This window comes from Taudactylus pleione, unplaced genomic scaffold (genome assembly GCF_031769625.1).
Source record: "Taudactylus pleione unplaced genomic scaffold, aTauple2 ptg001381l, whole genome shotgun sequence".
NCBI classification, from domain to species: Eukaryota; Metazoa; Chordata; class Amphibia; order Anura; family Myobatrachidae; genus Taudactylus; species Taudactylus pleione.
In genome coordinates, this window is record NW_028285781.1 from 542,874 (window position 1) to 567,809 (window position 24,936).

General features: G+C 43.0%; 1 protein-coding gene across 3 annotated transcripts in view; it reads left to right on the forward strand.

Annotated features, from left to right (window-relative positions):
• LOC148442951 (protein transport protein Sec23A) overlaps nucleotides 1-11,320 on the forward strand; it is a 141,211-nt gene extending 129,891 nt beyond the window's left edge. For all 3 annotated transcript variants that reach the window (XM_088463468.1, XM_088463469.1, XM_088463470.1), the window contains exons 19-20: nucleotides 9,245-9,310; nucleotides 10,134-11,320. In XM_088463468.1, the coding sequence (XP_088319594.1) occupies nucleotides 9,245-9,310; nucleotides 10,134-10,223 (156 nt within the window). In that variant the 3' untranslated portion in view covers nucleotides 10,224-11,320. The remainder of the gene's footprint in view (nucleotides 1-9,244; nucleotides 9,311-10,133) is intronic.
• The last annotated feature ends 13,616 nt before the right edge of the window (nucleotides 11,321-24,936 follow it).

Below are 24,936 nucleotides of genomic sequence, written 5' to 3' on the forward strand. Positions count from 1 at the left end.
AACCTACCATTACCTTTGCATACTGCTGTCCCATGACTTTTGGCTTTAGTGTACTGTTAAGGGCTGAACCATAGGGAGTGTAGCAATGACACCTTACTAGTATGGATCCCGAGTAACTACTGTATGCAGCCTGATCGTGCCTGCAGTAGGTATGCACTGCTGGGGAGCATATGTGCAAATTGAGTGATGCTAGATTTGTAACTCCCTAATCTAGAAATATTGTATCTGTATATGAAATGGTGTGCAATAGTGCGAGGACTGGCATGCTTGTTAAATATAGTAACAGTAAAATAAGCGCCAATCCCATACAAATATGCTAAATAATTATCAGCTCATTGTACACAGGTAGGTGTGCAGCACTCCCAACTAGGAGGTGTCTGTGTCACCACCAAATAAACCAACCAAATGAAACGGAAAAAATTCAGGTAGCGCAAACCAGGCACTATAAGATTGATGGAGTCAGATGTGCATAATTAAAGAATAAAAACATATGTTGCTTACGTACATACTTATACAACATTAAAATAACTAGCAAGCTTGCATAATTATACAGAATCACCATCAGTACTTTATATACTTCATCTTCTGAATTAGTAAAAATTGTTACTCCTCCTGTGAATGAATAGGATATGTTAGTATAGTCCCGCTAGTCAGATACTAGTATTTCTACTTCAGGGTCCATAGGAGGTCCACAGGGTTGACCTTGGGGTATAGGTTGGGAACCAAATCCGGGCACCACGCAGTTAAAGCTTTTAGCTCCCAGGATGCACTTGGGTCCACTCTCCCTATAACCCCGCCCCCCAGCCAGAGGCACCTCAGTTTAAGTTGGTGCCCGGCCGGAGTCGAGTCACTGTTACTGCAGGGGGGCTGCTTAGCAGCCCCTAAGCTTAAAATCTATTTTAAAAGTTTTTTTATTATTTTTTACTACTCTTCAGAGCGGCAGCATCAGACTGTCCAATGGACGTCTAAGCTGCCGCTCCTACACCCCGCCGGCGCTGCGACGCCAGTACAGATCTGGGGATCGCAGCGGGACCCCAGAGTCTGTACTAGCCGGGCTCTGGAAGAATCCCTGGGCTGCTGCTGGATCGACGGGGACAGGTAAGTCGCGTTGTCACCGCTTGCGGTGACCCGCGTGTACATGCAGCCTTATGCCTCCGGTCTCTGGGGACAGACCGGAGGCACCAGCGGTGGCGGCGGGCTCCCCCTCCTTGGAGGCATACCCCGCGTGTCCACAGCCCACCAGGGATTATAGCGGGAGCCGGCATCCCGGGGGGTTAATTGCTAGCCAGGGGAGGAAGCCTTCCCTGTCTAGCGGCTCCTCCCCTCAGCTCAGCGCGCCTTTCAATGCTACAGTCTGGCGTCGCTGAGCTGCTTCCTCCGCGGGCCACGCTTCTTCTGAGGTCTCCAGTGGCCATTTTCTCTCTGTGGTGCTGCAGAACTCTTAGGATGACAGTGAGCCCAGTCCCCCTGCGTACCTGGCCATTTTGGGTGAGTGTACACAGCGCTATAGCCTTCCCAGACACTGAATCTGGGCAGTTGAATGTAGCGACATTGTGCAGTATATTATATGTCATGCAAATGTATGTATATATATTTTTCTGCATTGTATGTGACTTTTGCTAGTGCTGACTGTCTGCTTTTTCTCTCACCTGTCAGTGTATATCTATCCCTTTTCTTTATCTGCCCTAATACAGGTGTGCCTGGGGTGGTTCTGAGACCTCACATATATATACTTGTTAATATCTGTGAGGTTTGTCACATACTGTTGCGTGCTGCACGTTGCCATATTTTAGATGGAACTGTGAGTTGCATACGCTGATAATGGGTCCCTGCAGCTAATCTTAGCGTCAGTCAGGACCGGTATGGCGCTGCTTAATATTTCCGTCAAGATAGTCAGATATATCTGACCAGGAGATTGCACACGATACTGCACCCATTATTGCTATCCTGCAAGTCATAGCCTGCAGGTAGTAGTGCGGAGGATTTTAACTCAGAAAGGTTTATGTATGCGGCACCATCTGGTGCCGGGCCCCTTGCACGACCCCCTTAAAGGGTGGTTTATTTCTCAGGATTCTCTCCTTTGAGGATCGCCGGGCGGGCCCCATTGTCGTTACTCGCTTGGAGTTACTTCACCATACTGCCCTTTTGAACTCGGGGTATCTCGCAATTTCTTGCAATTTACCCCTGTGCAACAGACTATCGCTCCCCGCCAGCGTTTTTCACAGTACATGAATTACCTCCGATACCACATCGGTCTGTCATTCCCCTTGCAGGGATTACCACAACGGCCACCCTGGTGGATGTCATTTTATACGAAATACTAATTGGCGTGATATACGACCTGTGGTTACTTCCCAGTGGCTCTGCCGTGAACTGGATGGTGTATTCGGCTCTTTCCCTCTCACATGTGGGGAGCCGATTTCAAGTATTATTATCTCTGCTTTGGGGCTGGTGGCCAGGTTCATTCTGGATATAGAGAATGTCGATCCTGCACCTGTATCATACATCTCCCGTTTTCTGCCCAGCGGGTGTATCTCATAGCGGGAGTCTGGCTGTCGCCAGATATGAGGAGTCACAAAGGCCTCCTGTTTCCCATTCCCTGGGGGTCCTCACAAGTAATGGAAATCCCCTTCTGGGATGGATTTGTATGTTAATCGTCGGGTTACAGGTATTAATACGCCTCCCATCCCGGCCTGGACGGATTTTACGGATCCGTAGGTGGTAACTTTGCCTGAAATCGATGTACTCGTTTTCAGGGCCTGTTGCCCGTCCTACCATGGCCATCGCATGGTGATGCTTTTGTGACGTTTTCCCCCTCCAACACGTCTGGGGTTCAAATATCTTTTGCCGCTCTCATAAAATATGCAGTGGTCATATGTGGGATTACCTACATTGGATGCCGGTCTTCTAACTTTCAGGGTTTCGGCGGCGACTGTATCCGCCGCAATACCCTATGGCTGCGTTATGGGAAAGCAGAGGTGCAGACTCCTTCCATGGGGAAGATCTTGTTTGGTCCTGACCTTGACAAGATCGTTGCATCATTGGCAGTATCACTAATGGGGAGATACCGTCTTTAGCTACTCCCACTACATTCGAACTAACTCTGTTAAGTCTTTTTGTCCTCAGGGTCAGCCTAAAGGCCTGTTTTTTCCTAGGCTGTCGGCCTCCATGGGGGCCACCATATCCAGTACCGAGCAGTCCTGGACTTCCGGACGACCCTGTTTCTACACCTGAGGATATACCCTCAGCCTGACGGGACAGGTCTACATCTGGGGAATTCCAGAGTGAGGTACTGATTCTCAACGACCTCTCATTGCTCAGGCGGCCTCCTCACAGGCATTGTTACACGGGCCCTTCTTCAGACCTGATCAGGGCCTTACAATCCCAGAAAGCTATACAGTCTTTGTGGTAAGCAGAGCTATTTCGGCCAACCTCACTATCTCAGTGAGGGACTGGTTGTTCTTCTTTCTTTCTGGGGCAGTGACCGACAGGTCCTCATTTGCCTATACTCTGTCTCAAATCCCTGAATCAGATTCCAACGGTGCCTGGACTCAGGTGGAATCGTCCATGCTCCATCATCCGACGTTTGGAACCTGGGGATTTTATGCTATATCTGAGTATTCAGGATACCTACCTACGAGTACATACAGAGCCCTCTCATCAGCATGGGTTCAGGTTTGCTGTGCCACAGCAACACTTGTAAGTTTCGGGCTCTGCCTTTTGGGACTGTCCTCAACTCCACCGGGGTTTACCAGCCTTATGGATTTTCTGACAGTTCACCTGTTCAGTGTATCCGAATGCTCCTTTCTCTGGACGGTCTCCTGCTTTTAGCAGGATCACCAAGGTACTTTACCGCCAGGTCAGGATAACCGTGGCTTCTTCTCGGCACAGATAATTAGTCAACGGAGAAAAAGTCCTCCTTGCATCCCTCACAGGGTTTTCTTCATCTGGGAGCACTGCTGGATTCTCAGAATCTGAGAATTTTTCTGGCGTAAGACAAGATCTCCACTCTTCAACTTGGAGTGTCCGGATATCTACGCAGTCGACATATGTCATTACTCTTTGTGATGCGCGGTCTACCAGAGTGTCTACCTTTTGGTATGGTGGAATGTGCTCAGTTCCATTCCAGGCCTTGCCATAATTGACTCTCCTCCGGATGGATCGAGTTTTTTCCATCGGATCGCTGTTCGAACGATGATACTTTCTCCGGAGGCGAGTTGGTCTCTGTCCGGGTGGCTATGGCCATCTCGTCCAGGGTGTTCTTTGCTACAGACAGTGTCTGGTCCGCATTCGTTTCGGGGCAGTTGACGTCTGTCGCTTCTTCCCTGCCACTTAACTTGTTGATACTTTAGGCTGTCTTGGACCTTCACTCTGGCCTAACCCATATGTCACGGTAAACCTGAATAGGTTCAGTCCGACAGTGTCACAACAGTGGCTTCCATCTAGGTAACACTGGTAGTTGGGTGGCAATGTCAGGAATGTCATCCATTCTGACATAGTCCAAGGGTCTTCTCCTAGCCAACTCTGCAGTGTTTATTCCCGGAGCTCTCCATTGGGAAGCGGGCTTCCTCAGCCGTCACAACGTGCATCCCGGGGACTAGTCTCTTCTCCAAGAGAGGTTTCAACTCCTGGTGAGCAGAGGGGGCCTCCCTGAGGGGATTGATCCTCATGGCCTTCTGACTCGATCACACATTACCGGTGTTACAGTCCAGCTCTAGGAGTACTGAAGCTACCTTCAGTGACTCTTTGTCAGTGAAGTGGTCCTTCCACTTTGTGTACCTGTGTCCTCCGGTCTCCCTTCTTCCTCGAGGTCTTCAGAAGTTTAATTCGAGACGGAGGGGCTTTCCTTCTGGGGGCTCCAGTTCGTCCCAGACATCACTGGTACTAAGATTTTCGGAGTCTCCTTATCGATGCTCCGTTCCTACTGCTTCACTATCTGGACCTGTTGTCTCAGGGTCCTTGTTTTTCCCTGGACCTGGATCGTTTATCTTTGACTGCGCCCCCACTGTGGTCCTAGGGCTTCCCTGGCTCTGTCTTCATTGAGATGTTTAGAGCAGATAGGCCAGACTTTGCTGGGATCTGCCACGGACTGTGGCATACATAATTCTTATGGTATCGTACCTGTCGATACGATCCTCCGGTGTCCAGGATTTCCAGATATTCTGGCATTCCTTCCGGCTGGCTTGGGTTTCACCCTTGGCCTGGCCTTCCTGACAGTGCGGATCTCTACACTGTCGGTATGGTTAAGATATGGAATTGCTCCGCTCTGGTATCCAGTTCATCCTTTGGAGTGTTTTCTGGATTATGCCTCCACTTGTCCTCCCTAGGGACTACTGGGGAGTTAGTAGTGGTTCTTTGTTCCCTCCGGGGACAGTCAATGGAACCGCTGGTTGTGATAGCCATTACATGGTCTATTGTTTAACTCTCTCTCTCTCTCTCTCAGGGTGTTTAAGTCAACCAGGAGAGTGTCTGAATTAGGAGCGTTCTCATGTGGCTCCCTCTTCTGGAGGGCATCATGTCAGGGTGTGAGTTGCTCTCGCCCTGTGTTTCTTCTTAGAGTGGTTTTTAGGTTCCATATTATTCTGGAACTTATGGTACGGCCATTCAGTCCCCAGTCCTCTTGGCTGGTGTGGCCTCATTGACTGTGGTCCGGCCTCTTTGGCTTTATGTGATCCGTTCAAGTTCCTTATGGTAATCGGACTCCTTATTGGTGGTCTGCGGTTTCTGGTTTTCACAGGAAACGATGGCCGGCCTATAATGAAATGTTGGCTGGATGGCCTCGTATGTCTTCCTCAGGGGCCTACCCATGGGTGGGCATTTCTGTCGTTGAGGCTTGTTTTTTCTCGGGCCATGTAACCCTCATGGGCGGCTCGTTGTGGCGCCTCAGCTGTTTTGCCTTACTAGGTGTCCACGTGGTCTTCTGTCCATACCTTTTTAAGGTTCTAGGCATTGGTTTCCTTTGCCTCTCAGGATGCTTCCTTTTTGGCGACGGATTCTCCTCTCAGCACAGGAGCGTCCCCACCCTTGGTTGAACTGCTTTGGGACATCCCCAAGGTCAACCCTGTGGACCCCCTATGGACCCTGAAGTAGAAAACAAGAGATATGGTAAGAACTTACCTTTGTTATCTCTGTTTCTACGAAGTCCATAGGGTCCACAGGGCGCCCGCCCTGACGCACCTGGCTTCATATGGGCTGTGTTACTGGTCACCGGTTTCCCGTCTCCTTTTCTGTGAGTATGGTTCTAGAGTGTTCCAGTTTTCTCTCTCTTTTTCTCTCCTCCTCCGGCCTTTGGCTACTTACAAACTGAGGTGCCTCTGGCTGGGGGGCGGGGTTATAGGGAGAGTGGACCCAAGTGCATCCTGGGAGCTAAAAGCTTTAACTGCGTGGTGCCCGGATTTGGTTCCCAACCTATACCCCAAGGTCAACCCTGTGGACCCTATGGACTTCGTAGAAACAGAGATAACAAAGGTAAGTTCTTACCATATCTCTTGTTTTCCGTGGATTCTGGTTTAAAATAGTATCCAGATTTAAGTACCACGTTACATGAAAGGATTAAGTTACTGCCTCTTTTACAATTCCCATATATCTGTACTGGGTCTAGCAGGCTGAGAAAATCGCCAGACTGGCAGTTTGTAAATCAGTCAGTCGACTTGTGTACTCATTACTAGCCAAGTCCGCTTTCAGTGGTATTATACAGCTCCCACCTACTGAGTGCAGACATATATTACAGTCTCAGGGCAATCCTATGCAGCTCTCTCAGGCCTCTGTGCATGTATGTAAGCAATAAATGTTTTTATTTTTTAATTACGCACATCTGACTCCATCAATCTTATAGTGGCTGGTTTGCACTAACTGATTTTTTTGTCTTTTGGTTTTACTGTTAAATATATTTTTTAAGGAATGTCATTGCTGTTATTTGGATCTGCACAAGTGTCAATAATTGTCCGACGCGGCACATGCTAAGTACTCCATGCACATACCGATCTACACAGCGAACACATTAAAGAGATTGCTAAATCTTATTGTGGCTGTGTTCTCTTGCTCTGAATGTGCACAGACACAGATAACATAGTAATATGCAGCCTGTGCTACAATATTTAAATGTGCAGAATTGCATAATAGGAAGAAAACTATATGATTAATAAAATTCAATGCAGTAATAAGGGAATAGCATATCCTACCTAATACCGCATTTATTAGATGTTCCTCATATATATTGAGATGCACAGAAAGTAACGTTTGTAAATGCTTGATTTCACATCATGCATGATAAATGCCCTTTGCAGAGTATTTGTCAACTTTCTCATATACAGTAGTTAGTATCTTTCAGAGCCACCTTTTTACTTTCTAGCATGCAGTTGGCCATCATATGGGTGGGTGTAAATGTTCACATGTATTACTAAGAGTCTGAGCATCCCCTGTACTGGCAGGAGCATTCTCACAGCGCTCCTGAGACATTTCCGTGGTCAATAGAAGGCGGGTTGTCACCCAGAGAGGGCGGGTTACCATATATGTAAGATGAGTTTTTTTGCCAAAAATGGTGTGTGCTTACAGTACAGTATATTGCAGTTGGGCTTAGATAATCCTAAATGTGATGGAAAGTACACTCTAAGGAGTGAACGTTTGTGCCATATCAATGTTGCCTACAATAAAGGCTCTACGTGGAGTGAGATGGGTACAAACTCATGTGATAAAATCTCTCCATGGAGTTAGATATATACCTTGTAAATGTCAGAGATAGAGAGGAGTTAAACCTTCAAAACTGTTCTACAAAATATTCATCTTGTTCCACATTTGGGTGCACAATTTAGCACGTTTCTCCAGCAGAATACGTGACAATAATAATAATAAATGTATAAAATATGCAGAGTGGACTGTACCAGATTGTCACTTTAAGGGAGTGATGATATTAGTTGTTGGGAGTCTCTGGATCCTCCTTACTTAGTTTCCAGAAAGTGCTGAAGGTGCAGGTGAAGAGAATCCGTGCAGATGTCAGCGGTAAAACTCATGAAGACTTTATTATTATCTAATTAGATGAGCTGCAGAGAGGTTTCTTCCCCTGGAAGCAAGTGGCCACCTATCCAACAGAATTATATTATATTGCGTTTTGAAACTTGCTTGAAAGTAAGCAGAATACTTAAGGGGTGATACCTTGAAAGCCTAAAGACCCTTGTCCGAACCTTTTTGGAGTACAGGTTGAGTCTCCCATATCCAAAATGCTTGGGACCAGGGGTATTTTGGAAATCGGAATATTCCGTATTTTGGAATAATTGCATACCATATTGAAATATCTTAGGAATAGGGCCCAAATATACACACAGAATGCATTTATGATTCATATACACCTTATACACACATCTTGCAGGTGATTTATACAACATTTTCAATAATTTTGTGGCTCAAACAAAGTTTGTACATACATGAAGTTCATTTATGTTTCATATACACTTTATACACACAGCCTATAGGTCATTTATACTATATTTGTAATAATTTGTGCCTTAAACAAAGTTTGTGTACATTGAACCATCAAACAGCAAAGGTTTCATTATCTCAGTCATGCTAAAAATATTGCGTATTTCGGAATATTTGGATATGGGAGACTCAACCTGTAGTTATTTTGTGTTTTGTAATATATAACTTTCATGGTTGTGACGCAAATACACTGTTGTACACATTCTGGATGATTTGTTGCTTTGGTACGAATAGGAACGACAGATCATCCACTTTATCCAGTGTGTACGCACTGTCGCGCACTACCGTGTGTCGCTCGTCACACCTTCAAATCTGCATGCAGTGCAGGCCAATCTGAAGATCTGGCACCATCACCATGGTTCTGGATACAGCGTGGGAACGACATACCGAGCGGTCGTACACCAGATTGTGCAGTGTGTACAGACCACCTCATATATCGTGCCGTCGCTGAGCATACACATAGTCTAGTGTGTACTCAGCATTACTGACTGGTTTTATGCCTTGTCATCCATCTACGGTCAACTTCTATTATCCACTTTTATGTATTTAACATATATTTTGTATAAGTGACAGCGCCATTTAGTGCTACCTACACAAATTTTTATGTATTATTTCTGTTCTAGGGTAGAACCTGATATCACTTCGGCTGCTCCTATTTTTTAGAAGTGCCAGTATGTGTTCTGAACGCTCTCTCTGTTAATATCTACATCTACTAAGAAAATTGAGAAATTATAATGGGAACAGTTGCTGATTTTAGTTTGTTTCCTAGGCTCGCTTCCTGCTGTCAAAGGTGAATCCTTCCCAGACCCATAACAACATGTACAGCTGGGGACAGGTCAGTGTCATTAGATGTCTTTACCTGCACTGATCTTTAAAAGAATTGTTAGTTTCTGTGACAATAACATTTAAAGGATTCTATGCAGTTCTTTTTACTAACAGGTTTTGTAACAACTTTCAAGATGAGGTCTGGCAGAAAGCCAGTTATTATTAGCAGTTACTCATATAACATCAGCATATTCCGTCATAGCTTCCATTCTACATATTGATGACATAAACAGATTTAGCTTAGAATTCAGACTGTCAAAAGATTTAACTCAGACCTCCTAATTCCTGTCTAACTTATCAGCAATAGAATTATCCTTATTTCTTGCCCAGGCTTCATATTAGGGGCCTGTTCTTGCAGGAGAAAGAAGTGATCAGTGCTTCCTCCTCCTACAGGCATACCCCAGGGAAATCACTGATTTATTTTGCTGTCTCTGTATTTTTACAGTTTAGCATGTTTCTATAGCCTGCTATAGGTACTGCAGTGTCTGCGTCATTTTAGAAACTATTTCCAGATAGTATTTCCAATATCAGGCAATGACAAACTATTGTGCGTGTCTGAGGCCAATGCATTTCACAGAGAGAGTGCAGAAAATCCTTTTTCCCACAGAAGTGTGGGTATTTCATCAGGTATCCAAATGGATCCCTGGATTTTTAAATAGCGGCGCTAACATAATCTGTATTTTTGCCGTAAGTGGCAATACAGATTTTAAGTTAGATAGAAAATGTAAGCAGGCTAGCAACCGAATCTGACACTGCTCTGATGTCCTGTGTGTGCTTTACCATGATTAGTCCATTTTAATATAAAATATAAACACTTTGAAACTCTTATGTAGGAGTCCGGCGCCCCCATTCTCACTGATGATGTCAGTCTACAAGTTTTCATGGATCATCTGAAGAAATTAGCAGTGTCCAGCGCTGCCTAAAACCAAGAACTGTTGGAATGGACACTACACACAGAAGCATCTGCTCATAGGATCCACCATCACTGGCCTGGTTCCAACCCGATGCTGCACAAGGGCCTAGGAAGAAGGCACATTGATGGCTCAGCCCTACTGTGTTCTGTGCACTTGCTGCCTACACTCTCCTGACTGTAGCCTCTGATAGATATTTGTAAAATACACTTTATGAAAATGGGTAATTGACACTGAGCAAATTCCAAATGAGCAAAAAGAACAAAGCTGCTGTTTTTTATTCCTAAATGTTTTTGTCCAGTTGTTAAACACTCACAAGCTGTGACCTAGAATGTGGTTACAGCTGAGATGTATGGAGGTCTCTCTAAGTTGTTTCCACCAGCAGTGACTAAAAGCAGAAAGAGGGAATATAAAAATAGATGTATAAGCAGTTTATAGTTACTGCATGTAACTATAGCTTACTAGCGAATGATGTGAGAGTCTTTGTCTTGTAAATGATTCAATTTATGCCAGCCCCTAGAATCCCACAGGGTACGTAAAACTGTCATCTACACTACAGTTATTAAGAGTTAACTGACATGGATTTTGTACATTGGCACCAAGGAGCGTATGCTAAAAAATAAAAATGGGTTAATTAAATCATACTGCATATTTCACACATGGGGCTAAATGTAATAGGTTCCGATGTTTTACCCACTGCAGAGATTTATGCGAGTCTCCCCGTATTTTTAAAGTAGCAACCATTTTAAAGGCTATACCAGCTTGGTTTAGCCTTTACACTACGGGAAGACTCACATAAATCCCGGCAGCGGCTGAAGATCGGAACCTATTACATTTAGCCCATTCTCTCCATGTAGCACAGGGCATTTATAGACAACTACAGGGGTATATAGTCTGGCCACATGGGCAAATCCAGCGCTGTGTTTCCCACCTTCTGTGTGGGAGATATAACTCTCCAAAGCCTATAAAATCAGCACCCTTTTAGTGTAACACTTCCTACAGAAACACACAATTTATGAAAACTGTTCCCCAAGTAGCGATACAGAGAAGGTGTTGAAGCAAAAAACAAACAATTTATAGTCAAAATAAAAAAATTTAATTCTGTCTGATTAGGTGATAGTGTTATTATTTTCCCCGCCGTGCCCTCACACCGAGCGCCAGCAGGTGAGAGGAATGCACCTGTCTGATGGGTCTCCATGCCGATTAAAGGCAAGGGGTGTGGCTCTGAGTTATGATGTCATGGCCGAGTGCCACATTCTCCCAGAGCTGGCCTAAGGGTCCTATTGCCTGGGGCTGAAAATTATCATGGGCCTACTGTGAGATTCGGAGGAGCTGTGGTAAGTGCCCCGTGGACATGTACACCTCTTACACAATCAACCCCACTGTGTCCCTAAATATGTGCAAGTTGAAAAATTTGATTATTTGGTAAAGAAAATAGGACTGACCTGTAGCCAGCTAGTCAGCTGGGCATCATCATGCTGTCATGAAGATAGGCCTATTTTTATGTGGAGGCCTGGAGCTGTAGTCCCATCCGCCCCATTGTTAATCTAGCCTGCACTCCCCATCTCACAAGAGTAGTAAGTGGTGCACTACTCATAATGTAAGGGGGCATAGATGGAACAGTGCCTGAGAGGGTCATGGGACATGACCAGGGCACTTGAGCCGGCCCTGGCAACTTCACCTTGACAGCTCCTGTGGAACATTTTTCATACATGTACAGTATGCTAATGTACAACTGACATATTGTTTCTCTCATATAGCCCAAACAGCACAGAGTCTTCCCATCTTATACAACAAATATCTAAACACAAGTCTGTATTCATTAAAGTTATCTCATTATTTTATTTCTCTGCATGTAATTGTTGTGTTCATATATATATATCTTTTTTTCATATAAATACTAATATAGTCTATTTCTGAGGATTTTTTTTCCAGGAATGTCAATAAATGGATTCTATGCCCTGCTTGCAGTGTTTCAGTAGCATAACCTACACATTACATATTAACCTTTGGGGCTGTTTGTGGAGCTCCTATAGCTCAGAACTGTTTACATTTCATATTTTAGCCTTGTTGCTGCCTATTTAGAATAAGAGATGCACTTGCAGCAAAGTTTTGTTCTGTACCAGTCAGTTTTTTAAACTACATCGCTGTGACCCAGTCTTGTTCTCCAGACCAAGACCTGTAATATTTAAAGTGTTTATAGGTAAGGTTATTTTGTTAGCTCTTGTACTGCTGAGCGCTACAGGTAGCCCGTGTCTCATGGATGCAGTTTTACTGTCACCCTAAGATCTTAGATCCATATAATGTGCTTCATTTCTGTGTTTTCAACAACTTGAATAAAGTGACTGATCTGCAATGCACCTCCATTTTGCAGTGTGTGGTATCCTTACCTTTCCATGTCGTCGTCGTAATAAAAATTGTCACCACTGTAATATATTTAAAGTGTCTTATTAAAACTGTTCTATTTTAATGTTGTAAAGCTTTAATGGAAGTCAGAGTGCTTTTACTGTATTTTCAGTGTAAATTACATAGGAAGAGAAAGTCTGGGAACTACAGCAAATCGTATTTTCGGAAAGAACTCTCTCCTCATCAGTTTGTTATATTGCAGCCACCACCTAACAAAGTGATTTACAATTAGAGATTTAATAATATTTGTTTTTACACGACCGTTATGATTTTAATCTGCGGAAATATTTGAAGTAGAACTATTTACAAAAAAATTAAGAAATATATTTAAAGTTATGCAAAAGGTATTCAACACCTTACAGGAAAAAATATATAAATAAAAACATAAACCTATAAACATTAGAACCTATTTCCATTAGAGCTACTGTATTAGTGCTGGAAATAAAAAAAGATCTATTGAAGTTGCTTAAGTGATAGAGAAAGGACACTAATCTGATATCTGCATGCCAGCAGGAACTAGGCACTAACATGTTGGGGCAATGATTTCTGCTACTTTAGGGGGAAAAAAATCGAGAAAACTTTTTGTTTTTGTTCTTGCACATTAGGCATCACAAATGCAAGGTAATAATAAACTGAAAAGAGAAAGGTAATAGTCCTATAAAATACAGCAAACAGTAACAGCTAGCAATATAGTCACCATTAGGTACCCATAGTGCAATTTTTCTATAAGAGGGAAGGTGGTGTTCAGATTTCTTGCTCACCGCCTCCCCCCCCTTTTTTATTTGTTTGTTTGTTTTCAGTTGCTATCGTCCCCAATTGAGCTATACACCACATTCATGCTGCGTATTGAGTTTTTCTGGAGCCTAATAGTTGGTTACTTCTGACCAGTCATATATTACAATGTTGTTTTTGCTTGATATTGCTCCTCCCTTGTTCTGGTTTATTTCTATTTGCTTGTACAGTTCGATGTTCTGTATATCTATATTTTTCTATTTGTCTTAATAAAAATTGTTTTGGAAAAATGAAAAAAAAAAAAAAGGGGATGGGAGAGCCATGAAGAAGTGTGAGAGGATGGGACAAATATGGGAGAGGTAAGGAGGACAGGAGGTGTTCCACACAAAGAAAAGCTATTTAGGAGGAAATTAGGGGATTTATATGGTTTGTTTTCATTTTTCTAAATGTAATGCCTGAAAATTACAATAAATAATTTGCATACTACAATTTGTAATAACAATATAAAAAGGTTTATTTAATGCAAAAACAATGCACAACATTTTTTAAACATTCTTGCAGTTATTCTTTTACGTTAGAGGACACCATCTCGATCTATGATCAGTAACACTTAACTAAGTTGAGTAGATGTACCTTTCATAAATGTTTTTATAGTGCGTCTGTAAAATGTTTTATTAATAATCAAATGCAATGTTCTTATGTTACGATCAACATTTCCTAAATGTCCTCTTACCTGTATATTGAAAAATAAATAGTAATTTTTAATATGATTATAATATAACTCCTCATCTACATGATTGTACCACTAATGCTGGGCATACACGGCCAGATAAAATGTCTGTCAGACCGACAGACATTTTATCTGGCCGGCTGCCAACCGCAGATGTCGCCGGCATACACTGTGAGAGAAATCTCACGGTGTATAGCCCGACATCCGCCCCCGGGGGCGGAGACATTTCCCTGTTCCTTCCGTAGGAAGGAACACTGGAAATGTCTGTCCGTCGGCCGCGCTGGGCATACACTGCCCGATGCGGCCGACAGTTACCGGGTAAATATCGCATCGGACGGCCATGCTGGACAATCCTGCATGCCCGACTGAGCAATATTTAACCCTCGGTCGCCCGCACACGCTACAATTATCGGGGCGATCCGCCGATATCAGGCGGATCGCCCCGATAATTGTAGCGTGTATGGCCAGCATTAGTTATATATTTAATAAATAAACAAAGACGTACTAATTATGCAGAGGTGCACACAGAGAGGGTTGAGTACTTAGCAACCCCACCCCCTTGACGGACCAATTTCATTTCTGAGAGGAGGAGTCTTCCCCGTCTGTGCAATGGCTGATGTTCTACTAATGTATTGGGGGTGGGGCAGTACCCATACATTAGATATGTGCATCTTCAGTTACCTCCCCCTGTATTTAAAACACAGATTTCTGAGCATGACAGTATTCAAACTTACAACCTCATATACCACAGTCAGTAAACTAACACATGTAGTAATTTTGCTCCTGCATAGGAAGCCTGATAAATCTAACTACAGATATGACTTTATACATCTTTGCTGCAGTCACGCTAAAAAGCCCTTTATGGTACGCCAAGTCCCATGAGACTCTGCTAGCGCTGGGCGTCTTTTTTTATTTTTTTTTCTCCAGAAAGGCCTGTATTCAATTGCTGGCGAAAAGTCTCGGACTTTTTGCCTCGTGTACTTTCCGCCTACATCGCTGGTTTGGGCTCTGGAAAAGTATCGCGCTCGTCCACTCTATTCTCCCTATTGCAATGGACGCGAAAATGGGACCCAGCGAAACTTGGACAGGCAGAAAGTCCTGTCAAAAATGGGGAGATCAGCCTGACACCCCCCAAAAGATGCACTGACATGGGTGATCACTATGGGTACCCTCGAATTGCACCGCTGAAGGTATTTATGGTACTTAAATGCTCTCAATACGTCCGTATTACCGTCTTTGTACAAGTGGTGAAGTGGCATTTGGATGAAAATAAGTAGTGCCAGCAAATTTGGGGTACCTGAAAATGGGGGATAGCAACTTTAAAATATGCTAAAATGAAGTTTAAAAAATTTTGAAAAATCCAACAGCCTTAAGCACTTGCAATCAAAATAACACCTGTGGCATACTCGGGGGACCCCCTGGAGTCTATTTCGCTAGATTTTAAATGTGTCCCCCATCTTTGATATTTTGCGCCCCCAAAACTAAAGTACTTTTTTTTGGGTGTTCTGAAGTTTTTTTTTTTTTTTCAAATTGACACAGTTAACCTTTGGGACACGTTGCAACGTTGCACCTCAAAACCCCAAAACTGAACTTTTTACCGCCTCCATTCAGAGGCAAATCTTTTCTGCCTATCTGAATGTATTGACTTTCCGCTTAGGCGAAGAGTCTTTGCAATTGAATAGGTACGGAAACTTTCCGCCAGGCGAAACTTTCTCACTGAAAACGGATTTTCGCCGGCAATTGAATATGGCCCTAAGTCACAATGTGATGTGAATAGGAAGCATCAGCAGTCTGTGCTGATTAAATTTATATGTGATACTTGTTTATTTGAGTGCAAAAGAGTCTCTGAATCTGTATACAAAGTGCTACAATTTATTATTTATTAACTGTTTCGTATATAGCGCAGCATATTCCGTTGTGTTTTAAAATTTGAAACAACATTAATAGAACAAGACTGAGTTGTAAGAGACAGACATAAAGGTAAGAGGGCCCTGCTCGCAAGCTTTCAATCTATATGTGTAACAGCCCCAGCTTTTTCATTCCAAGATTCGTTGTGGTTCATATACAAACTGTTACGAGCCGCCACAGCTTGTCTGTCGCGGTGATTGCTAGGTGACCGAGACGTCACTGGGCTACCGGCAGGAGGCAACGCTAGGCAACCTGGATGTCTGGCAAACCGCTGGGTGTGACTTGCAGAGCTCCAGCTGCACAGGATTGTTCATCAAGGGGGTCTTGTCTGGACTGGTCACCTGATTGGCTCCTGTTCGCCTTATCTTGCAGTTAGCCCTGTCTGACCCTGCCAGTTATAGCTCTTGCTTGCCACGTGAGCCCCTGGTCCCTTGTTCCTGGTGCCTGTGTTCCTCTGCCCATCAGAAGTCCTGTTGGTTCCAGGACCTGCATCCGAGTAGCAGGCCTGCTACACCCTGATTCCTATTCTACGTTGCTGGTTTGCCATCCTCCAGCTAGAATCCTGATTAGCTGGCCTGTTACAATCCAGATTCATATCCTGCATTGCTGGTTCTACCATCCTCCAGCTGGAATCTTCAGTAGCTGGAATCTCCAGATTCGTATCCTGTACTGCTGGTTTCGCTAACTCCACCTAGTGTTCTTCACACTACTCCGTACCTGCCTTATTTCCTGTCTCTGTGCTAGTACTGAGTGACCCAGCCAGGGGGCATCGATCTGCCCATCGGACACCGCAAAGTCCATACTTCCTTGTGGGGGTCCCTGGCGAAAACCACTGGCGGGTTAGACTCCATGCCTCTGGTCTGGGTCTTCACCAACACTCAGTGCTAGCCCTGTAGTTCTCAGCCACTTTTAAGTTCGGCTATATTGCTACACTCCGCCTTCTATACATCGAGGACACCCATCATATTAACCTGGTTTGCTACCCTAAGGGTCTCTTGGAGATTCCTCTGGGTGTTTAGAACACAAACTTACAGATATACAAATGTCACAAAATAAATTAATCAGCACAGTCTACTGATGTAACCTAGTCACATTGCAGCTTAGATGCATTTTTGGCGAAAATAGATGCCCGTTGCTAGCAGAGTAGAACGGGAGTAGGCGGCTCACTCATGCCAGGCAAGTCACGCTGCGTGGCGTATTGAGGCTAGATGTATGAGGACACATCTGTATATGAAGCTAGTTGTAATGGTCAGTTTAAGCCATTGCAGCTAAGCAGATTTATGTACAGTAGTTTGCAGCCACACACTACATAGATCTGCTTAGCTGCAATGGTTTCAAACTTAACAATCACAACCTTCATACAGTATACTTTAGGCGAAATCCACCTTGCGATCCAACGGCCAACAAATCGGGCAGTCCCCACTCACAGAGTGATCGAGTGGCCGACCGCCCAATATACTGGCATCTCCACACCCTGCATAGTGCTGTATGGGATCGTACATCGCATTCCCAGATCAACTGAACATGTAGACAGATCAGGAGGAGCGATGTACGATCCAACGGGAGCGCACACTGGCCGATATCATGCCCACACACACTACGATATAGCAGCGATATCGTACCAATCCGTTGGATCGGCTGCTATATCGCACTGTGTATGGGGGCCTATAGAATGTGTAGAATAAACAGCTCCTTGTAGTACTTGAGGTTGAGAGTTCGAGACGTGGGTGTGGCATGCTAAGAAACCTGTGTTTTACATAAAGGGTGCTATGACTGCACGCAATCACACTTGCCTCGGCTCGGGCAGATCTAGACTGTTCTTTTAGGGGGGGGCGATTTGATGATTAGTTATGACTCCTCTTTCCTCTATTGGCACCTCCCCTTTCTTGTCCCAACGCCTCCCCTTTACAGTTTTTTTTCTGGCCACATTGTATATATTTATGTATTCACTATGTGACTGTGAATACACAGTTTTAGTATCAGCAGCCATCTCCCTGCTCCCCCCTCCCCCAGCCATCTCCCCCCTCCCCCCAGCCATCTCCCTGCTCCCCCCTCCCCCAGCCATCTCCCTGCAACCCCTTCCTGTCCTAGCCATCCTCCCCTTTGTGCAGGGGCAGAAGAAGCCATCTCCCTGCTCTCCCAACCATCTCCCTGCTCCCCCCTTCCCCAGCCATCTCCCTGCTTCCCTTCTTCCTCTGCCCGAAGGCAGCAGGAGCCATCCCTGCTGCCCTCTGTGCGGGGGGCAGTATAGCAGCGGTGTAGGACGGAGGCTGTAACGTTTCCCTGCACAGTGTCAGTAGCGCACAGACTGCCACTGTGAAGGGATGACACTCTCCGCAGGGCAGGATTAAGGCTTGTGGGGGCCCTGGGGCAACCAAGTTGTGGGGGTGAGTATTATCACATGGATATGTGCTAAAAAAGCCATTAAGAGGATTGAACTCTGATATCTACATCACAGTGTGTTAACCATCTAAGTGCTGGACTTCATGCTTTTATTTAATATGTTGATCTGTACTTCAGTGTGATAACCATCTCAGTGCTTGATATGTGTTATAGCAACTACTAAGAGGATTAAATTCTGAGATCTGTATCTAGTGAATATTATAACATGGATATGTGCTAAAAAAAAAAAAAAAAAACACTGAGAGGATTGAACTTTGATATCTGCACCACAGTGTGTTAACCACCAAAGCGCTGGACTGCATACCTTCATTTAATATGGTGATCTGTACCTCAGTGTGATAATTATCTCAAATGCTTGATATGGGCTTTTAAAAAAAAACAAAGAGGATGGAATTCTGAGATTTACACTACAGCGTGTTAACCATATAAGTACTGAAACGTATGTTTTTATTAATGTGTCAATCATTCGAACAACTGAATTATTGAGACTTGCACCTTAGTGTGCTAACAATCCAAGTGCTGGACTGTATGTTTGTTTTTTTTCTCTCTATAATCACAAAAAAGCAGCATTAACCTTGGAATTTTATACAGCCCTGCATAAAAAAGCATGACCAGTAATTATTGATTATCTAAAACATATATGCTCATTTTCAATGTGCAGTCTCTGCATGTGTGGAGTATATAGCTACTAATTGATGGTACCATGTTAATGGTGTTTTTATAAGAGATTAGTTTATATTCATTGTCAATTAGAACAAGTGGAATATTGCATACAATGTTTGTCCATTTTTTATAATTGTTTTTTTTTCTCTTCAATATTGGCCAATTTTTATTTTAAATATTGTATTAATAAACATGTATATTACATATTAAAATTATTGTGTGGATTATCCTATTGATTGCAGCGCTATCTGTTATTTTTGCTATTTTACAATTGTATCTTTCAATAAGGGTTGGCGATCCCCTTATATACAACAGATAGCTGCAGCAAACATATTGGTTGTATCCATAAGTGCTAGGTTGGCTAGGCGCCAGGATTCCTTTTTTCCTTTTTTGCCCCCACCAAGCCACATGGAGCTTACCCCTTCCCCCGCCACACGTTAAACACGCACACACGTATAATACATATGTAGCAAACATACAGTATATGCTTTCTATAACATACACACTAACACACATGTACAGTATACACACTAACACATACTGTATATACACATTAACACATACATACTAACACATGCACAGTATACACACACTTAACACATACTGTATATACAATAACACATACACACACACTAACACATACAGTACTGTATACAGTATACATTAACACATATATACACTTAAACACATACATATACGCATAGTAAACTCACATTCTATGCAGCTGCTGCTACATTCATTAGGCCCCACCCCCTTGCGCTGTCATGTTGGCTCCGCCCCCATTTCGGCAAAAGTAGAAGGGGGGATTGGTTGGCGGAGGATTGGTCGTCGGGGGGGGGGTGCGGTTCCTATGTACTTAGTCAGTCCTCCGGTCAGTCCTGCAAGCAGCAGGTTGCAGGGAGCTGGCTGTACACTCTCCCTATTCAGTGTGACACTGACACAGCCCCCGGATCATACACTGAGCAGAGCAGGCTGTTTTCAGCCTGTGCTGTCGTCGGAGCTGTGTAATGCACTGCCCTTAGTTGTAGTTGCTTTGTGTCCTCAAGCAGTTATGACGGGCCTTAGTTTCTTTTGGTACTAGTATAGGAAAGTTGGAAAAAGTGATGAAATTAAGCAAAATTTTGCATTTATACTGTGTTTTATGTACATGGCTATTGTGTTTCTCGTCTCATGGATGTTTTTTTCTTTAGTTTTTTTCTTGTTTAAATGGAATTGTCAATATTTTTTCCCATAGTCTTACTTTACTGTATGCAATGTCTGCTAGGTCTCTGAGACCCCTTGGAGGGGTGGGTTAGCCATGTTGTCATGTCCAAATACTATTTTTAACTCTCCGATTAATTTACAGTTGGTGTCATGGAATGTGGGCGTAGCTAATAGTCCTACTAAACAAACGTATAGTTACTCATAGAAAAAAATTACACCCTGATGTGATTTTCATGCAAGAGACGCATTGGAAATTAGGCAATTCTTCCCTTTGGGCTCCTTGGCTGGGTAAGTGTGTCACGGCTTCTTATCGGACCAAGTCTAGGGGCGTTGCCATAATATTTAGCAGATCTCTTCCTGTCACTATTATAAATCAAGTCATTGACTCAGGTGGGAGATTTGTAATCTTAGATGTGACCATGCATGGTACAAATTACACTTTGGTCAACATATATGCACCCAATGTGGACACTTCATCCTTTTTTTAAATCGTTGCTCCAAATTTTTATACAACGGGATAACTTCCCAATAGTAGTTGGGGGGGGGACTTTAACACAGTAGCAGACCCCCTCATAGACAAATTTCCACCAGCACCTCGACAACACTCACCCTTATGGAGCATTTTTCAGAATTTTACAGAGGCCCTTTAGATATCAGACCCTTGGAGATTGATTAACCCATCAGACAAATTTTACACTTTTTACTCGGGAGTCCATCGCTCCTTCTCGAGGTTAGATTACTTGTTGATTTCTGATTCCTTGTTCAACAATCTCCTTAAGTTTAAGTTGCTTGATATTATAATTTCAGATCTCGCTCTGGTATTTTTAGTGCTGAACTTCCTCATGCCCCCTCTGTGGATCGTCTTTGGAGATTCCTATCTTATCTGGCTTCTTCTGAAGACTTCAAATCATTCCTAAATGCACGATGGCCAGAATTTGTTGACGATAACATTGAACACTGGGATTCGCCTTTGTTATTCTGGGAGTCTTCGAGGGGGTCACGTCATTGGTTATGTGGCCAGGAAGAAAAGAGAATCTGAAGCTTACTGTATATCGTTCGCTCAGGGAGGAAATTCCATGACATTTGCGGCATACTTTGTTGGCATCTATGTCTCGCCCATGGCAGACTAGCACCCATTAAAAACAGATAAAAACAAAAAACACATATTCAATATGTTTAATATGTGTTTTTTGTTTTTATGTGTTTTTAATTATGTATATCATGGGTTGTGAATAAATCTGTATAATTAGTTTTTGAGAAGCCTTGAAGTATTTTATTCAAACAAACGATATGTAGGTGTTTATTACCAGATAACTATAGCGCAGTCCTACTCTTTAGTTTTTTGTGTGGTCATCTACTTAAGCCAAGTGGTACTGGCTAATTTGGACTAGCAGCTCAAAAGTGTATTTTCTGCTTGTGAGATTAGCGCAAGGACTAGTTGCTGTTTATTCATCAACTAGAATTCTTTTTCATATTTCCCTCACTTCCAGAACAGCACCAGGTCCCGATGGACTATCTGGTGATTACTTCAAAATATTACATGACAACATTTTTCCGGCTTTGCACAAACTTTAACAATATATAAAGACTCTCCTCATTATCCTACTTTTAATGAATCGCATACTATTTTGTTACCTGAGCCAGGAAAAGATTCTCAACTATTAGGTTCATATAGGCCAATCACATTACTGAATGTGGTTTTCAAAATATTATCCAAAGTTATGGCTAATCATCTGCAAACAATTTTGCTGTGTCCCATTACAGATCACCAGCTGGGTTTTGTAACTGGGAGACATTCAGTATGGGCTATTCGCTCTGCAATTGCAGCAACGGTGGCTTCAATGCAATCCTCACAGCCAGACAATATGTTGTTGAGTTTGGATACACATAAAACGTTTGATACGGTACTGTGGACCCACTTATTTTTTACTCTAGAACATAGAACATTTGATTCTGACTTTATTAGGCTAATTTCATTTTTTTACAATTCCCCAACCACTTCATTATTAAAACCTATCGGTATTAGGCGCAATAACAATTATTATTATTAGCCAGTATTCTGGAAATACTAAAAATGTATCAAAAACACATAATAGTACATAGGGAGCGCTGATAAGAATAATTACACAATAATTTAATAAGGCATATTTTGACAAACATACATTATCCCTTAAACACCATAATAAAAACCACTCAATATGGCCAAGAAATATAAATATATAAAGACAAAATTGTCCATGTAACAAAATACTGTCCACTTTAGCTCAAATGCTCCGTTAGGTAGAGGGAAATCCACTTTACATTAAATGAAGGTAAGTATTCCAATATATACTGGACAATTAAATTAGCAATGCACCCAGGTCCACGTGTTATACTCGATCTCCCCACTGTATATTCAGCTCACCACCAATGCAGATATCAACCACCGGTAAAGATCCCAGTGTAGCGATGGTGGGAATGACAGTTTCTCTGTGAATTATGCTTCCCGTGTATATCAATGAGCGCCCACCTGATGTAATGATGGAGCATCCTCAGTTTAGGGGCTCACACTGGAGTAAAAAGTCTGTGTGCTGAAATCCACAATATCCCAATCAGTCACCGGAGCACCCAGCATTAGTGTAAGAACCTGCAAGGAGTCTCTTAATGCGTTGTAACAATGTAACCATTAAAGTGGACAACATTTTTGTCTATATACACTTCATTATTAATCAACAGATTAAGGGGAGATAAACTATGTATGCATAGAGGGACACACCAGGGCTGTCTGCTCTCTTCATTACTTTTCAGTTTGGCTTTGGATCCTCTATTGAGGATCCTCCAAACCTGGCCGACCTTTCACGGGTTTCGAATAGGCTCAAAGGAGGTGAAAATGCCAGCTTTTGCCTATGATTTATTACTTTATGCTGGCAATCCTCAGAGCTCTTTACCGCTTATTATGAATAAAATTAGGGCTTATGGCAATGTCTCAGGACTGACGATAAATGCAGACAAGTCAGTGGGTATGTTGTTGGGTCCAGGTTGATCTGTTCCACAATGGGGAGACTCGATACCCACTTCCTGTGGGTAGGAAGGCTTATATCCTATTACTATGTGTCACTGGAAACTCCTATCGATCACACTGCCTCTCAGTCAGGAATGAGACAGTGGCTTGTGCTCTTTCCTACTCTTTCCACCCAGGACCTTTTACGATTTCTTAATCTTGCCTGCAAGCTTTTTCCTTCGAGTATGTATCAAGAACTGTGATCCACATAACTTATATCTCTCCCAATAGACAATACCTTATGGGACTGTCTTCATCGTATATTGCTGTCCTACATGTCATAATCAAGGGGAAGACTTGGATTATTCCCTCTGGGATTGCCCAATAATTAGAGGATTTTGGCTGAAGGTGAAATAAGACGCAGAGAGTATGCTGATTAATTATGTTCCCTTCACACCAGAATGGGCTATATTTGGATTTCCCCCTAATTCTCAAGGAGTCACTAAGGGTGGCAAAAAGCTTTTGTTGGCTATAAGCTCTACAGCCAAGAAAACCATACTTCAGAATTGGGTCAACTCAGGTCCTCCTATATTTAATCTATATAGAGAAACACTTTACCATATATTTCGGATGGACTGGGTAGAGACCATGTTTGAGAAAGAGAAACGAGTGGGTGTTTTTTTTTATGTCTGGGAGATAAGGAATCTATATTAGAAACTCTATACACTCCTTCCTATACCTTCTAATATCCTGCCTATACCTTCTAAGGATGACGCTAATTTGCGTACGCAGTCATACAGTAAATAAAGACTTCAGACCTGAAATCTGTGGTTCCAAAGCACAAGTATTATTCAAGTAAAAGTACAGTCAGTTACACACTATTGATCCAGACACAATTCGGCGCAAAGGCATTATACAGACCCAAGTACAGTATACATACGCAGCGCTTTCGGACCAGATGTTAGGCATCAGCAAGAAACCCCTCGTCAATCAGCATTCAGCACGAAGACTAAGACCCCGTGTTGGAGCACACATATTTATACCCCCCCAGAAATAGACAACACAATAGAAAGGCTTGTTGCTGATGCCATTGGTTCCCAAGGGGGACGCATCTGTTACAGAGCATTTAACAGGTTGATTCAAATGGACACAGAACAGCCTCTAACAGCTTGTTGCCTCCTCTATTTCCCCTGCATGCACAAAAATACATTTTGGTTCTTTATGTCTTTAAGGTCCATAAGTTGCAAACGCATGTTCCGATCTTCACACCGTTGATACTAGGAAGCTGTGGATAAAGTGTGGATCAGTATAATATCAAACACTGCTTACTTATCATGTATTAAACCTTAGATACCAAAATAATCTTTATTTCACAGCATTTGTAATAAATGAATAAAACTTGAATCTTTTACTTTATAGATATGGAACCTTTTGTGTAAGTGTGCATTATGTAAGTATTAGGAATATGGGAAAAGACGCTAGTTAGGTTTATCTGATTTGGGGCAGATGTGCACGCATGCAGCTAATAAACAGCGTTCGCATGCAGGATATTGTGCATTCGCTACTGGGCATCATGTTAGCAGCTCAACTGTGCGTAATGTGCGGTGTTCATGCATGAGATTCCATACACATATACATATATATGTGCATACATACATATATACATATATACACACACAAACACACATCTCATTCCTTAT